The sequence below is a fragment of the Salmo salar genome, chromosome ssa13, assembly GCF_905237065.1.
Source record: "Salmo salar chromosome ssa13, Ssal_v3.1, whole genome shotgun sequence".
Lineage (NCBI taxonomy): Eukaryota > Metazoa > Chordata > Actinopteri > Salmoniformes > Salmonidae > Salmo > Salmo salar.
This window is the reverse complement of record NC_059454.1, coordinates 96,240,950-96,257,907: the sequence shown is the minus strand read 5'-3', so window position 1 is coordinate 96,257,907 and position 16,958 is coordinate 96,240,950. Positions and strand designations below refer to the sequence as shown.

At 41.8% G+C, this 16,958-nt stretch overlaps 2 protein-coding genes across 8 annotated transcripts; both read left to right on the top strand.

The window, feature by feature from the left end:
- The first annotated feature begins 893 nt into the window (after positions 1–893).
- Positions 894–13,295, top strand: LOC106568292 (density-regulated protein). Of its 7 annotated transcripts, none has more exons than XM_014138492.2 (7): positions 894–918; positions 3,511–3,629; positions 3,768–3,872; positions 3,976–4,065; positions 12,298–12,414; positions 12,524–12,663; positions 12,983–13,295. In XM_014138492.2, exons 2-7 carry the CDS (start codon positions 3,521–3,523, stop codon positions 13,025–13,027), a joined length of 606 nt encoding a protein of 201 aa, XP_013993967.1. In that variant the 5' UTR covers positions 894–918; positions 3,511–3,520; the 3' UTR covers positions 13,028–13,295. The 7 variants fall into 7 exon arrangements, with proteins under 7 accessions (XP_013993967.1, XP_013993968.1, XP_013993963.1 ...); XM_014138493.2 differs by lacking the exon at positions 894–918 and adding an exon at positions 1,241–1,426 and having other exon boundaries at positions 3,985–4,065; XM_014138488.2 differs by lacking the exon at positions 894–918 and adding an exon at positions 1,241–1,426.
- Positions 13,296–13,575: 280 nt separating this feature from the next.
- Positions 13,576–15,568, top strand: LOC106568291 (hydroxycarboxylic acid receptor 2-like). The gene has a single exon (XM_014138487.2). The coding sequence runs from the start codon at positions 14,023–14,025 to the stop codon at positions 15,031–15,033; it is 1,011 nt and encodes a 336-aa protein (XP_013993962.2). The 5' UTR covers positions 13,576–14,022; the 3' UTR covers positions 15,034–15,568.
- Positions 15,569–16,958: the final 1,390 nt, after the last annotated feature.

The following is a 16,958-nucleotide window of genomic DNA, read 5'->3' as shown; positions in this document are numbered from 1 at the left end:
ACCCTGTGGTGCCAAACTGGATCAGAACATCTACTGCTTTCTCAGTCAGGCAGGAGACCGCTTCCTACTGTAGATGAGCAACCCAGAACTGTGAGTGTTCGCTTCAAAAAGCATCTCGCTTCAATCAGTTTATTCCAGTTCAGAATAAAAATGATTACTTGTATTTTCAACAGCAAACAATTCCATCCTAGACTTGTTTTCAATAATAATTTCTACAGTAACATTTACAGTAGGCCTGATAATTTTCATCTTCATCTGTACTGTTTCTTAGGGGTGCACCATCAGTAGCTAGCTAGCTTGCTTTGGCTAACGAGGGATTGCTTGAAAGATAAACTCACATTTACTACGATAGGACTCCCTTATTTCTGCTTATCATCACCTGTTATAAAATGACAACAATGCCTTGGTAGTTTACTTATTTTTCCTGAAGTATTCTGAAGCATTCTGCCCCGTTCTGAAAGAACTCACTTGGTTTACCGTCATGTTGTGCCTGGATATTTGGTCAGGACGTGTCTTTTTATTAATTTGTTTGTTTTGAGAGACTCATTACTAAGCACTTCCCCACACAAAACACATTGTGTGCGCTCCTCGTTATTTCTCAAAATGTGTATGAAAGAGACAGAAAGTCATCACTGTATTTGCGTTTCATGACGATTGAGCTCAGTAAGAACTTGTGGCTAGCTTGAGTCCATTTCATGACAGCGGTGAGTGATGGCGAGCGGGAATAACAAGCCAATGGCTTGAACGACAGCGCTGCAGCGTGTGGGTCGCGGAGTGATCTTCAAGAAAACTGCAGAAAAAAGATCAGGTAAACCGCGAAGCACACGGGCATCTCCCTCTACCACTCGCGCAGCTGCCAAACGGAGCAGAGACCACCGCTAAGCAGAGAGCGCAGTAAACCTGGCCAAATCAATTCCAGTAATTATACGTTTACGTCGCGACCCACCATTAACAGGTCCTCGACCCATACTTTAAGAAACGCTGGCGTAACGCATTAAAAAAATAACTTGTGACGGGTGCGGAGGAGTGTCAAGGCATACATGTGAATGCCTGTCGTATAACGTCAATATAAAACCATAATAGGAGTTACATATGTTAGATATTTTCAACTTTATTTTTCATTACATTGTAATTTTTATATTACATGCAATTTATAGCTATTTATTTGACAAATTGTTTGTCTTTATAGAAGTGATAATGCAGGCAACTAAGACAACGCCTACTATTTATTACCGTAGACGTGCGTGCGTTCGAAGAAGCATTGACAGGACCCCTAGCCAAATCAGGCTTTAGGTGTGAGCCTCAAGCTGTTAAAACCAGTGGTTATAACTAAGCATTATTCTAATTAAACGATTTGCTTTAACTTAACTTAATAATGCTTACGGTTTTGTTAAACAGTCAACAATATTAAGGTCGTATTCAAGGGGTATGTTGTATCGTGTTGTCTTTCCGTTGATTGACTTGGAGGTAATGCTAGCTAGCTATTGCTGTGTAACATTGGCTGCCCCATTAGTTAGTATAGCTAGGTAGCTAGCCGGCTATGAATGAAGTCTCAGCCAAGAAACCAGGCAGTTGTCAAAAATATGAACTAGCTGACCAGCTCTTGAAGCTAGCTCGCCAGTTACGATAGCAATCTAAGCTGTAGCTAGTCTTGGATATATCCTAGATATGATTATGTCTGTGTGATTGGTCACCGTTTACAATAAAATGTTACCTTCCAATTTTGTCTGGCAAAGGCACCAGAATATAGGCATCATGCAAGTTAGCAATTTAACGCAATTGCTGGCTAATTATGTCTGACAGCCTGAGTTTCAACAGCAGATGTCATACAATTCTACCTGTCTTTGACTTCGTGAATGAATATCAATCATCTTCTTTGTTGCTAGAGATTGATCCTCAGCCTGTTAGCTAGCTAAGACCAAGGTACACTACATGACCAAAAGTATGTGGACACCTGCTCTTTGAACATATAATTTCAAAGTCATGGGCATTAATATGGAGTTGGTCCCCCACTTTGCTGCTATAACAGCCTCCACTCTTCTGGAAGGCTTTCCACTAGATTCTTGAAACATTGCTGCGGGGATTTGCTTCCATTCAGCCACACGAGCATTATTGAGGTCGGGCACTGATGTTGAGTGATTAGACCTGGCTCGCAGTCGGCGATCCAATTCATCCCAAAGGTGTTCGATGGGGTTGAGGTTAGGGCTCTGTGCAGGCTAGTTAAGTTCTTCCACACAGATCTTGACCAGCCATTTCTGTATGGACCTCGCTTTGTGCACGGAGGCATTGTCATGCTGAATCATGAAATGGCCTTCCCCAAACTGTTTTCAGAACGTTGGAAGCACAGAATCGTCTAGAATGTCATTGTATGCTGTAGTGTTAAGATTTCCCTTCACTTGAACTAAGGGGACTAGCCCAAACCTTGAAAAACAGCCCCAGACCATTATTCCTCCTCCACCAAACTTTACAGTTGGTACTATGCATTCGGCAGGTAGCGTTCTCCTGGCTTCCGCCAAACCCAGATTTGTACATCGGACTGCCAGATGGTGAAGCGGGATTCATCACTACAGATCACTAACGCATTTCCACTGCTCCAGAGTCCAATGGCGATGAGCTTTACACCCCTCCAGCCAACGCTTGGCATTGCGCATGGTGAGCTTAGGCTTGTGTGCGACTGCTCGGCCATGGAAACCCATTTCATGAAGGTCCCGACGAACAGTTCATGTGCTGATGTTGCTTCCAGAGGCAGTTTGGAACTCTGTAGTGAGTGTTGCAAGTGAGGACAGACTATTTTTTACACGCATCAGCACTCGGCGGTCCCGTTCTGTGTGCTTGTGTGGCCTACCATTTCGCAGCTGAGCCGTTGTTGCTCCTAGACGTTTCCACTTCACAATAACAGCAATTACAGTTGACCGGGGCACCTCTACCAGGACAGAAATTTGACTAACTGACTTGTTGGAAAGGTGGCATCCTATGACGTTTCCATATTGAAAGTCACTGAACTCTTCATTAAGGTCATTCTGCTGCCAATATTTGTCTATGGAGATTGCATGGCTGTGTGCTCAATTTTATACACCTGTCAGCAACGGGTGTGGCTGAACTAGCCGAATCCACTAATTTGAAGGGGAGTCCACATACTTCTGTATATATAATGTATGACATCATGTAGCTGCTTAGCTGAAGATGGGGGTGTTGGCTAATTTATTGAATTGTAATGTCACTGCAATAGAAGCAGCAGCACTATTCTGTCAAAAATATATTGCAGCCGTTTACGTGGTGAAGTTTGGTGTTATGCATCCATGTTGACTGACATGGCAGGCCATGACAGGCATCTGTTTTCAGTGCTTTGACAATGTATGTTTGCTGTCATCAGACCAATCCATTGTTGAGGGTCCAGGATCATGACTAAGCCATGTTGTTAGTGGTAAAATACTGATTGTCTATGATTCTCACTGTTTGTTCGATTTGAAGGCATACTTTACCTAATTAACCTTTTTCCCCTCTGTTCAGATAATCGATCATGGCTACTACTGAGAATGCAGAGACGGGTTTACCAGAAAACAAAGGAGACCATCATGGGAGTGCTTACCTGAGCACAAAGCACCCAACGAAAGTCCAGTACTGTGGCGGTAAGTGTATGATTGCGTCCGAAATGGCACGCTATTCTAGTGATCTATAGATGATCATGGCCAATTCCTAAAACATTGTTTTGTAATGTCACATTATTGTCAAGGTCTAAGACTTCTCCATGTACTTTTTTGTTGCAGTGTGCTCCTTGCCAACAGAGTATTGTGAGTACATGCCTGAGCCAGCTAAATGCAGGCAGTGGCTGGAGAAGAACTTCCCAGATGTGTTTGCCAGAATGAGTGTAGGTGAGTTCCATCAGACAGTCTCCCACTCCCTCCCTTATTTTTCCTATCAGGAAGATGGGTGCTGTTAAATTAAAATACTTTTTTTTTTTCTTCTGCCTTACTGGTCCGACAGGAAATGCTCCCAAGCAGGACACCGGCTGTGAAGAGGCTCCACCTGTTGGAGAGGAGGAGGAGAGGAAGAAGCCGAAGAGAGGTCTGAGTTCAACTCTTCAGTTTTAGTTTTGAATTCTTAAAAAAATGCTTCCTTCCTCCTCAAATCCTAACCCAGTGTTTCCCGGCACACTTTTCAGGGACCCTCTAGCCGGTCTTACTGGGGTAGCCAAGCCAGGAAAAATACATATTACAACCTATGTGTAGTGATAATTGCATTGTTTGCTCTGTAACCCGTTAGGCAAAGACAAGTCACACAGTGGCTGAATAAATGTAACCACACTTTTGTTTCATAACAAAACCGGAGAGTAGCATCTTTCCGGTGGAGTCCACAATGCAAATATTGCATGTAACAAATAGTTACATGACCTACAGCAGGGATGGGAAATTTACTACACACAGCCCCCCTTTTGTAGGAACTCCATCGGGGGCTCGGCTTACTGTTTTAGAGTTAGAATAGTAGAATAGACGAGGTGTAATTTTGAAATTTGGTTCTGCCTCAGCAGTTTTTCTCTTATGTTTGTCAGTCACTGACAGTCACTCAATTAGCCACTCAATGTCAGCAAAAAATGTTTTATTGGTAAGTTAGTCTAGCAGCCAGCGATCTAAACTTGTAGTAGTCATGGTCGAGTTACTGACCGGGGTGGGCCCCATTGATTTTGTAAGTTACGCTCACTCAGATATCATTAAAAACTGCAAACATTTCTCTCCACCCTATGGAAAAATGTGTAGAATTGCAGGATATTAGCTGTAAAACTGACATTTTCTTTCCCCTTGCCCCATGGCAAAATGAGTCGAATCTCATGAAATCAGTTATAATCTTCTCTCCGCCCCATGGCAAAATGAGTCGAATCTCATGAAATCAGTTATAAAATTGCTTAATCTTCTCTCCGCCCCATGGCAAAATGTGTAGAATTGCAGGAAATTAACTCTAAAACGTACATTTTAGTGCTCACAAAAGTGTAGGGCTGTGGGTACGCAGACAGCGAGCCACTGCGGCCCCTCATGATGAGTTCAGATTTTTTGGGCCCCCACCCCCATCAAAGCTTCCCATCCCTGACCCTCAGCATGGTCAATCAAGTTAATGTTTCCTACATTTTCGAACTACTAAACAATTATTGATTTAGAACCATGGAGAGTTACCGCAAGTCGCAAAGGAAATGGGAGCTGCCTCCGCTATTCTAGCACCATTTCAACATCATCAAATCAACTATAGCCTATGTTTAGTCTAATGAAGTTAAAGAAACCAAAAACAATTTAGTCCAATCAACGTAAGCTAAATATAATGTGGCTGTCCATGGTACTGTTTTGTGTGCGCGTGCATGTCGAAAACTTGTTGACACGCTAATGCCATCCTACCCTCTTTCATGTTTCCAAAATGGACTGTCATACAGTACACACTTTTAGTTTTTGTTGTCCTAGACTAGGCTACCTGGGTAAAATGTTTGCCTGCCAACTTCCTTGCATGGGCAACGATGAGCCAGCTAGTTAACGTTAGCCTTCTTACATCTAGCTACATATTGAACTTTCATCCACCAGGGGCACAATCTATGTTTAATGGTTTGATCAGAATCACTGTTATAATCAAATAAAACCACAAGTCCAAATCCCCATCTCCATTTAGGAAAGGGCCGATATTCTAGCTAACTAGCCACTGGAGGACAACGACGCAACATGTTTTTTTCTGTCTATGACGTTTTGCTTTTATGTGATTTGATTGGTGTGAAGCTTGGCCTCCCTTAACTTTTTTGGGGTGTGCCAGGACCTGGTTTAGCTAAACCCTGATTGGCTATTATTTTTTGTAGGCTTCCCTTGCTATACGGTATGAAATTCCCATCAACTTTCTGCATAATGTCCTACAGGGTTTTTTAATGGCCTTCAAGATTATATAATCAAATTCATGAAAACACAGTTATGTAATATGTAAAATTCAATTTTTATTTGTGGATGAATTAAATTCTACCCTATGAAGGTTTTATAAAAATAAAATGCAATCGAAAACCTTCATGAAAGGTGTTGGGTCGCGTCAATTCAATCTGGTATTGGAATAAAACAGTTAACACAGAGTAACTTCTGATTTCTTTGTACTTTAATTAATGCAAACACATTTATGGTAAATATGATGTTCGTATATACGGGCTCACTGTGTCACCACGCAGGACAGACAGAGAACTCAGTTACACATCCTTTGCTTTTCATTAAATACTCTGACAGAGATAGTTCCCTCTCACTGCTGCCCTGTCAGAGGGAGGATGAGCGTGGTTTAAACTTACTCATCCTATCGTTGGTCCCAACCTCGAGACGCCTCCTGTTGCCGGGCGTAGTTATTATCTTTGGCAGTCGATTTATCTTGTGACTGCACAATGCACAGTTCTCTAAAACCCCGACACCCCTCCGCATATACATTTCACCCATATCCTGCCCTTATCTTTTAACAAGCTCTTCCACATCCCTGATTCACAGCATCTGCATTCTTTCCATATGACTCAACATCCCATGAGCCCCTTCCTCTCACACAGCAGTATGCTCTTATCATATAGAGTATAAACTTTATGTTATAGCATAGCTTCTTTGTTATATTATATAGGTTATGCAAACAAATAGTTGGTCAAACCCTAACAAAGGCATCATTTAGAAGTAAATTATTCCTCGAATACAATTTTACATATGACCGTGTGTTCATGAATTTGATTATATAATATTGAAGGCCATTCAAAAACAGCCTGGGACATGATTCAGAAAGTAGGCAGGACTTTCATACTATTGTATTGAATTCAATAGACGAGTTGGTTGTTTAGCAACAAAACCGATGCGTGCGCAACTATGGGGCAAAATATACTGGGTTGGATTAGATTGTTGACAACATGTAAACTATATTTAGTTTCCAATGTTTATTGAATGCATAAAGATGCACAATGAGCACTTGTTGTCTGTCAAATCCGTTGTCACAGTTGTTGGTTAGCTAGCTAGCGAATTTTAGACATATTGACGTGACATCAGTCAACACCTCGACATGGTATCATTAACAAACTAAAACTAGCTGTAATGAGCCACTTACGATTCCCCACATGGGCAGTTTCCTGTCATTGTTGCTCGCTTTCTGGCCATCCAGAATCACTACAACACATGTACTTCTGCCCCATTGAAGTGTGCGCAACATTTTCGGGATGTTCTCTGCTAACTTGGCTAAGAGTTGAGGAAAGACTGACTGCATCACTTCTTATTTTTATGAGAAACAATGTGTTGGAAATTCGAAATTGTTTGCATAGTCAACTTACACACAGCACTAAAACACACACGTACCCCACCAGATATTCCACCAGGGGTCTTTTCATAGTCCCCAGGTCCAGAACAAATTCAAGAAACGTATAGTATTATACAGAGCCAACTCCCTTCCACCTCATATAGCGCAAGTGAACAGCAAACCTGGTTTCAAAAAACAAATAAAGCAACACCTCACGGCACAACGCCGCTCCTCCATTTGAACTACTTTTTCTGTGCATGTTGTCATGTCTTTGGCTATGCCGGATTAAGTGATATGACATGCTAGTTTATAAAATCCTTTCTCTCTAATTAATATTACCTGATTAAGCTAATCATGTAAATGTAATTAACTTGAAAGTCGGGGAACCACGAAAGAGTGTTTATAGAGCTGTTATCTTCCGAATAAACTCTTAAAGACCTAGTAATATTTTACATCAATAGCAGTCAATATTAATCGTCACCTTATTTCAGTCTCATCTGAAAGTTGTAAATTCTTGGTTATCTTCACGAACCCTGGCTAACAAGTTGAATCAGCAATAAAAAACTTTGGTTTAATTATTTATTTACTAAATAACTAAATAATCACACAGAATTACATATACACAGAATGCAGATTATGTCATACAGAAAATGTCCCTGGTGGACGGAGCCGACATGAAGGAAAGGGGGTTGGGTTTGAGTGAAAGAGCGGGACGACTGAGGAACAAAGGGAGAAGCTATGCTATCGTAAATACAGTATCTTATGCATTCTAAATTACCGCCCATTTGGAAAAGGAAAATGCAATAAATATTTACTCTGAGTTGTTCGGTAGGTTGGTCGTAGATGCTGGCCGTGTTGCCCAACAGAGATCTTCCTGTCCTCGGAAGAATGTCTGTCTGGTGGTAAATTGGATACGTTGTAGTATCGTCGTTGTGTATTAGACTGAATCCGTCGTCCGTACTTTCCTAGCCCACGTTTACAGCGGCCGCCGTTTAAACATGAATAAACAGAATATTCCTAATTTAAGTATATGGGTTAAATGGAATAGTATCTGAAATATGGACACTGACTGTACGCCTGTAACCTCTCACATGTAGAGTAATATAATATTAACTCCTGCAGAAATATGCATATCTTGCAGTGAAATTATACCTCAAATGTTTATTTATTTCACCTTTATTTAACCAGGTAGGCAAGTTGAGAACAAGTTCTCATTTACAATTGCGACCTGGCCAAGATAAAGCAAAGCAGTTCGACACATACAACAACACAGAGTTACACATGGAGTAAAACAAACATACAGTCAATAATACAGTTGAAAAATAAGTCTATATACAATGTGAGCAAATGAGGTGATATAAGGGAGGTAAAGGCAAAAAAGGCCATGGTGGCGAGGTAAATACAATATAGCAAGTAAAAACACTGGAATGGTAGATTTGTAGTAGAAGAAAGTGCAAAGTAGAAATAAATAATGGGGTGCAAAGTAGAAATAAATAATGGGGTGCAAAGGAGCAAAATAAATACAGTAGGGGAAGAGGTAGTTGTTTGGGCTAAATTATAGATTGGCTATGTACAGGTGCAGTGATCTGAGAGCTGCTCTGACAGCTGGTGCTTAAAGCTAGTGAGGGAGATAAGTGTTTCCAGTTTCAGAGATTTTTGTAGTTCGTTCCAGTCATTGGCAGCAGAGAACTGGAAGGAGAGACGGCCAAAGGAGGAATTGCAGTGCACTCTTCCAGCACATGTACAGCTGATTCTCAAAATCTTGCGCACTAATGAGATGCTATTGAGCCCACACTACTGCACTGTCTGAGCCAAAGACTACATGCTTTCTGGTAAGTTTTGATTACAATACTGGGTGGGGAGAATGTATTTTTTATGACAATTTTTTTGTTAACTAGTAAATAGTAGCCTACAACAAAGTGTGTTTAAATCATTTCTAACTTGTTAACAATTTCTGCTAGTTAGTTTTTGCTACCATGTGGGTTTTAGCTTGCTTGAGCCTGCTAACTGAGGAGTGTTAATTCACCTGTTTCCATACATGTTTAATTTTAAAACATGCATCTTACAAAGGAGTTGTTTAATCTAACTGCTTAACTATTTATCTGTACATGGAATTGTATTTTTTTAATTATTTTTTTACACATTTTTTCTAATCTTTACAGGAAAATGCCACGGGCACTATCTGATGTGTGGAGACATTTCACTGCAGCTAATGTAGAAGGAAAAGCTGTGTACATTTGCAAATACTGTGCCAAATCATATGTGAAGAATGCAACAAAGATGCAGAATCATCTGGCCAAGTGCATAAAGTTCCCTCAGCGCTCACAACAAGCAACCTCTGACAAAAGTCCCTCTACTTCTATTTGAGGTGAAAATGATGAATCAGACATCTTATCGATAGCAAAAGCTCATGGTCCTCCTGGAGTCAGAAGTTTTTTTGACTCAATGGAGGAACGTAGTCAGAGAAATGCTGATGAATGTCTTGCTCGAGCTGTGTATGCAACTGGTTCACCTCTGATGCTCACAGGCAATGTGTATTGGAAGAGATTTCTGAATGTTCTTCGCCCAGCATACACCCCTCCAACCAGACATGCTTTATCTACTAATTTGCTGGATGCAGAGTTCAACAGAGTTCAAGTGAAGGTCAAGCAAATCATAGAGAAAGCAGACTGTATTGCAATCATCTCTGATGGGTGGTTGAATGTTTGTGGGCAAGGAATAATTAACTACATCTCCACCCCTCAACCAGTATTCTACAAGAGCACAGACACAAGGGACAACAGACACACCGGCCTCTACATTGCAGATGAGCTGAAGGCAGTCATCAATGACCTTGGACCACAGAAGGTATTTGCACTGGTGACAGAACTTGAAGGCTTGCGAACTTGAAGGCTTCTTGGTCTAAAGTGAAGGAGTCCTACCCTCACATCATACCCATTGGCTGTGCTGCTCGTGCATTGAATCTGCTCCTTAAAGACATCATGGCACTGAAAACAATGGATACACTCTACAGGAGAGCCAAGGAAATGGTTAGGTATGTGAAGGTTCAGGGGAAGGAGTCTCTCCAAGAAATGGCCATATCACAGTCTGCCGATATGGACAGCCCCATCAAGAGGATCCTCCTGGATGATGTATTTTGGGAGAGAGTGGGAAGCAGCCTGAAACTCCTGAAACCTATAGCGGTAGACATTGCACGGATTGAGGGAGAGAATGCCATCCTGTCTGATGTTCAGACTCTGCTTGCAGATGTAAGAGAAGAAATCCGTACTGCCCTGCCCACTTCACTGTTGCTCCAAGCAGAGGAAACTGCAGTTCTGAAATACATCAAAAAGCGTGAAGACTTCTGCCTGAAGCACTCAGCGTACATGTTGGACCCCAAGTATGCTGGCAAGAGCATCCTGTCTGGTGCAGAGATCAACAAGGCCTATGGTGTCATCATTACCATGTCTCGCCACCTTGGCCTGGATGAGGGCAAGATTCTTGGCAGTCTGGTGAAGTACACTTCCAAACAAGGACTTTGGGATGGAGATGCAATATGGCAGTCGTGCCAACATATCTCATCAGCCACCTGGTGGAAGGGACTTTGTGGATATGAGGCTCTTTCCCCTGTTGCCTCCATCATCCTCCAAATCCCACCAATGTCAGCCATGTCAGAGCGCAACTGGTCCTTGTTTGGGAACACGCACACCAAAGCACACAACAGGCTGACCAATACAAGGGTTGAAAAATTGGTGGCTCTCCGGGCAAATGTGAGGCTTTTTGAGCCTGACAACGAGCCATCCTCAACAAGGTTGGAAAGTGACAGTGAAGATGAGGCCTCAGAGTCTGATGTTCAAGAGGTGGACATTGAGGAGGTCCAGGGAGAAGCCATGGAAGCCTGAGAGGAAGACAACCAAAGCTTTAGTTTCTAGACTATCATTTTACAGATGTATGTTGGAAATGTTTTTGGGAGATGCGATGGATCATTGGGGATCATTCAATATTCCCTTTCTTTTGTTGTTCAGTGAAATCATCCCATGTGAAGAGTCAACTCATTTAATTAAAGTTCAATTCGTAACTAAATTGTTTTTTTATTTCTATTGGAAGGATTTAATCATTTGCAATTGTCTACTTATGATAAGGTAAAAGGTGTATGTTTCTGTCTCCATTTGATATGGTAAATATATACAATGCAAAAAAAAATCTACATTTAAAGGGTATTAATATTAATTTGCATACATTTCCGTTAATTCCCATATATCCGCGTTAATTCCCACGGAAAATGTCCACCTCTGAATATTCCCCAAAATCTTAAACCCTAATGTCTACATACGTTTTTGACACATTTATTATATTACAGACACCTTAATGCGCACCTTTTTAAATTATATTATGTGAGTTAAACATAAATAGAAAAAAAATAGAAAGTTTTCCTTTTTTTTGCTGAGAATACTGTTACTGTCCCCACTACAACAACAAAATACTTAAATACATGTAATTTTGTCCTTGACACATTTTAACTGAAATACTGTAGCATTACATTCATTCCTATGGTGGACTGCTACTACTAGGTTGTGCCAATATGGCTGACTGGTGGTTTCAAAGCCTCTCAATGGCCAGTACGTAGCATCAGCAATACAGGGTTTATATACATCATTGGTCGGACTCCAGCAAGACTAGCTGTTGCCATTGGTGTCAGCTAAGGGGGGCATCCTAATAAAATATGTATCTAAACCTGTCTATGCTACGGGCGGAAACATGTCATACGCTTTTTGGCCAGACAGTATCAGATACATGGTCTACACCTACTGAGACAGAGGGGCGCTGTTTCCCTCGCTCTGATGAGAGACAATATTTGTATTTTTGTATAATTTTTTTATTGATCAAATTTTTGGGAATCCTGGCCTCCCTTGGCATCCATGACTACACACCACTGTTCATTGGTTGAGTCTGGTGTGTTAGTGCTGGTATAGAACAAACGTGCAACGCTATGGGTGTCTGAAGACTGGTTTTGGAGACTCCTGTTCTAATCTGTTTGTTCTGACTGTCCAGGTGGCAGAGGACAGATCAAACAGAAAAAGAAGACTGTGCCTCAGAAAATAACAATAGCTAAAATCCCCCGCGCCAAGAAGAAATACGTCACACGGGTCTGTGGAATGAACACATTTGGTAAGACTGCTGACTGTCACACACACCTTTACTGTAACCACCTCTTTAAAGACATGGACAGACCAGTAACCTTGTTTTTCTTGCTTGTGACTGAATGTCTTCTCTGCAGACATTGACCTTAAAGAGGCTCAGAGATTCTTCGCTCAGAAGTTCTCCTGCGGAGCCTCTGTGACGGCGGAGGATGAAATCATCATTCAGGGAGATTTTACAGATGACATCATCGATGTCATTCAGGAGAAGTGGCCTGAGGTAAGAAAGCTGCGTTTACTCTCCCACGTCACATAGATGATGGAAAATAGTTACAGGAAATAGACAGATTAGCCTGTGTGTACCTCAATGAGGGCCGTCACTAGTTGCCACAGTCATAAACCCTGGCCATTTCTACGATTGATTTTTTTTTAAATGTGATTTTAAACTTAACCCCACTGCTAACCTTATGCCTAACCCTAACCTTAAACCCCAAAAGCTAATTGTTTTCATTTTGTGGCTGTGGTAACTACTGCAAAACCTCAATTAGACATCACAACCCTACACACACTCTAGCCATCTGTCTTTCTGTCCGTTGTAGGTGGATGACGACAGCATTGATGATCTTGGAGAAGTCAAGAAGTGAAGACCCGACGTGTGCTTTTAGTGAGAATGGATGTGACCTGTAACAACAACAACCTGGCCAAATGTACACATTAACATTAAAAACGGAGTCGTTTTATATCTATTTTATTTACTGTATACAAACTGTGGACTCGGCCACCCCACTTGACATTTTTCAGTTTTTGATAGCTGCTCTCTTGTTTGCCAAAGGTCTGGTCTGATGATCTGAATCCTTCCAAAACGCTTTTCACTCGGCAAGCTTGTAGGGTAATAAATGTCGGTCTCAATCACTTGTTCACGCTTTTGTCCTTCATCATATCACTGTGTATGTACACGTCTCACTATACTGTCTGCACTGTGTTCATCCTGCCTTTGTGTCATTTAATTTCATAAGACACATCTTCGACACATCTGTGGTCATTCTGTGGGCAAGGGGCAGGGTCATCCACTCGTGCATTTTACCAGTAAGTGTATGGTCTAATGAGTCTTCTCAAATACCTCCTGTGGATAGGCCAAGTACCCCCAGTGGTCCTAGTACCCTTGGTTGGGAACCACTGTCCTAAAACAATGATAAAAAATACATTGGTACGGGTCAAGGTCTGAGAGTACCTCACTTTGAAACATCTTCATTCGGAGTGTTTTCCATTTCGTGCCTACTGAACATGACCCTGTTTTGTGACCTTTATTGTTGTTTTCTGGGAACCCTTTATGTCCCTTATATACCCATGGGTATAATATTTCCTCCAGCATAATAGTTTTATAATGAAGCCATAATCCCTGGGCTGTTAGTGTACACACGCAGAGCCATTTCCCTATGGACAAATAGCACCCCACAAGAGATTACACACTACGTACACACACTCTCCACGTTGTTGGCGCAGGAAGATTGCATGAGCACAAACAATAAAATCCCTGATCCCAGGAGGTGCGTAGTACACCCTATCTCCAGGTTGACTCTTCAGAGGGGAGCAAAGTTGCACACAGACGCCCTCTAATCCGTAGCGTATTGTTTGACCCATGGCGAACTTGACTACTATGGTCGACAACTGCTGCGCCTTCGAATCTCCCATTCTGGACCTGGTCCTTCCTCCTATCCTGGTGCTGGAGTTCATGTTCGGGCTGATGGGGAACATTGTGGCTCTGTGGATGTTTATCTTCCACATGGACACCTGGAAGCCCAACTCTGTCTACCTCGCACACCTTGCCGTGGCTGACTCCATCGTCCTGTTCTGTCTGCCCTTCAGAGCCGACTACTACAGACGTGGCAAAAACTGGATCCATGGTGATGTCCTGTGCCGGCTTATGCTGTTCCTGTTGGCGGCCAACCGTGCCGCTGGCATCTTCTTCCTTACTGCGGTGGCCGTAGACCGTTACTTCAAGATCGTTCACCCTATGAACAAGATCAACCGGATGGGCCTGAACTATGCTCTGTGGGTGTCTCTGGGCCTGTGGGGCCTGATCATCGCTGCAACCGGGTACCTGCTGGCCAATGAACACTTCTTCTACCGCAACAACCGGACACAGTGCGAGAGCTTCAACATCTGCATGGGCTTCAGCCCGCTGTCTACGTGGCACAACACCTTCTACATAATCCAGTTCTTCCTGCCAACCACCATCGTCACCTTCTGCACCGTCTGCATAACCTGGCAGCTGAAGAACAAGACGCTTGACACCGGAGGGAAGATCAAGCGGGCGGTGCAGTTCGTCATGGCCGTGGCACTCATCTTCATCATTTGCTTCTTCCCCAGTACGGTGTCTCGGATCGCTGTGTGGATCCTCAAGGCCTGGTACAACGAATGCCGGTATTTCCAAGAGGCCAATCTGGCGTTCTACACCTCTGTGTGTTTCACCTACTTCAACAGCGTGCTGAACCCCATCGTATACTACTTTTCCAGCCCGGCCTTCAACGGGACCTTCCTAAAGCTGTTCAACAGACTGCTGGGGAGGAAAGAGGACGAGGAACAGTCAGCCTCGCCTGTGAATGGGACCGGGATCGGCAGTCGCAACACAGTATCAGGGAGGATCTGAAGTGGTAGTTAGTCACTTCTAACCACTGATCCAGAATCTGGGCCTGGGCATGTACTCGCGAAGTGTCTCAGAGTAAGTCTTATTCATTGTGATCTAAAATACAAAACTGATCCTAGATCAGCACTCATATGTTGAGACCCTTTGTGAATATGGACCCAGAAGGATCTGACTCGGTGTGGTTATTTCTACTCCTACTGCAGGGTTCCCCAACTGGTGGCCCACAGGTGAATTTATTTGGCCCCCCAAGTTTTCTGAGCAAAACAAATATATATATATTTTTTGGTTATTGTTGTTGGACATAAAATATTATAAAAACACCAGCAAAAATAAATCAAGTGATTTTAATTATGGATATCTGTTCCAAAGAATTCCCACACATAAAAGACAAATACAATATATATGTGATCATATGTAAATGTAAGCAAGGTTTGAAATTATTATGTTTTATTTATAATTATGTTCTGGCCCCCTGACCATGCTCAAGAATAAATCTGCCTGCGGCTCAATCTAATTGATGATCCCTGTTCTAGCGGAATATTGTTGTCTGTCAGTGACCACGTTTACATGCGCACAGTATTCCAGACAGTAGCTCATATCCCGATTAAGGTCTTATTCGGGATAAGCTGTTTACATGCACCTTTGATATCCCAGTCATGAGTATCCGTTTAAACATGAATAAACAGAATATTCCTAATTTAAGTATATGGGTTAAATGGAATAGTATCTGAAATATGGACACTGACTGTACGCCTGTAACCTCTCACATGTAGAGTAATATAATATTAACTCCTGCAGAAATATGCATATCTTGCAGTGAAATTATACCTCAAATGTTTATTTATTTCACCTTTATTTAACCAGGTAGGCAAGTTGAGAACAAGTTCTCATTTACAATTGCGACCTGGACAAGATAAAGCAAAGCAGTTCGACACATACAACAACACAGAGTTACACATGGAGTAAAACAAACATACAGTCAATAATACAGTATAAAAACAAGTCTATATACAATGTGAGCAAATGAGGTGAGATAAGGGAGGTAAAGGCAAAAAAGGCCATGGTGGCGAAGTAAATCCAATATAGCAAGTAAAACACTGGAATGGTAGATTTGCAGTGGAAGAAAGTGCAAAGTGGAAATAGAAATAATGGGGTGCAAAGGAGCAAAATAAATACAGTAGGGGAAGAGGTAGTTGTTTGGGCTAAATTATAGATGTACATTTAAATTATAGATGTACATGTACGTTTTGTCTAGGGAACAGAAGTGGAGAAATATGATTTATTTCAGCATCTCTTGAGAAAATGTTAATGTGCTTGTAATGTGTTATCTTTGACACTGTTATGCAAGCAGACAGTAGTTCAACAAAATAAAATATGCAGCCAAGACGAACTGAAGTCTTATCAGAAACATGTTTTGTAGTTTTTCTCAGTTTATCATTTCCTTAAAACGGTCAAACTGATGACATTTGGACATTTTGCACAGGACCAGTCTTACCGCTTTTTAGGAGTTTTCTCCCCAGTCCCTAAATGAAACAGACAGACAACTTTACCGGTGTTAACTAGATTACTAATGCATTCATTCTATCGATGTGAGACATTATTCTGGTGAGCACTCCTTTATTTAGTCTTCTGGGGCAAAAGGTTATGACTGACAGAAGAGAAGCTGCATGTATCAAACTGTTGACAATGTCCTACCAAATGTCGGAAATAATAATATGGCTTACCGAATGTCGAAAATTATTAACAGAAACGTCTAAATTAGGGGTGAAAGTAGCCAGTAGTAAATGATAGTAAATTAATTATAGGCAAAATTATTACGTAATTATTGTGGCTCGAACTGCGCAGGTAGTCTACTTTTTGAAGTGATTTGTTTGACAATCAGATGAAAACATCATCACACAACACCCCATGATATGTGAAACTGAGCC

What these genes read in the sequence shown, in the direction of transcription:
- LOC106568292 (XM_014138492.2), top strand. Translation starts at nt 3,521, where the DNA reads ATGGCTACTACTGAGAATGCAGAGACGGGTTTACCAGAAAACAAAGGA. An exon ending in GAGGAAGAAGCCGAAGAGAG is followed by an intron (nt 4,066 to 12,297) that starts GTCTGAGTTCAA and finishes CTGACTGTCCAG; the next exon opens with GTGGCAGAGGACAGATCAAA. An exon ending in CTGTGGAATGAACACATTTG is followed by an intron (nt 12,415 to 12,523) that starts GTAAGACTGCTG and finishes TCTTCTCTGCAG; the next exon opens with ACATTGACCTTAAAGAGGCT.
- LOC106568291 (XM_014138487.2), top strand. Translation starts at nt 14,023, where the DNA reads ATGGCGAACTTGACTACTATGGTCGACAACTGCTGCGCCTTCGAATCT.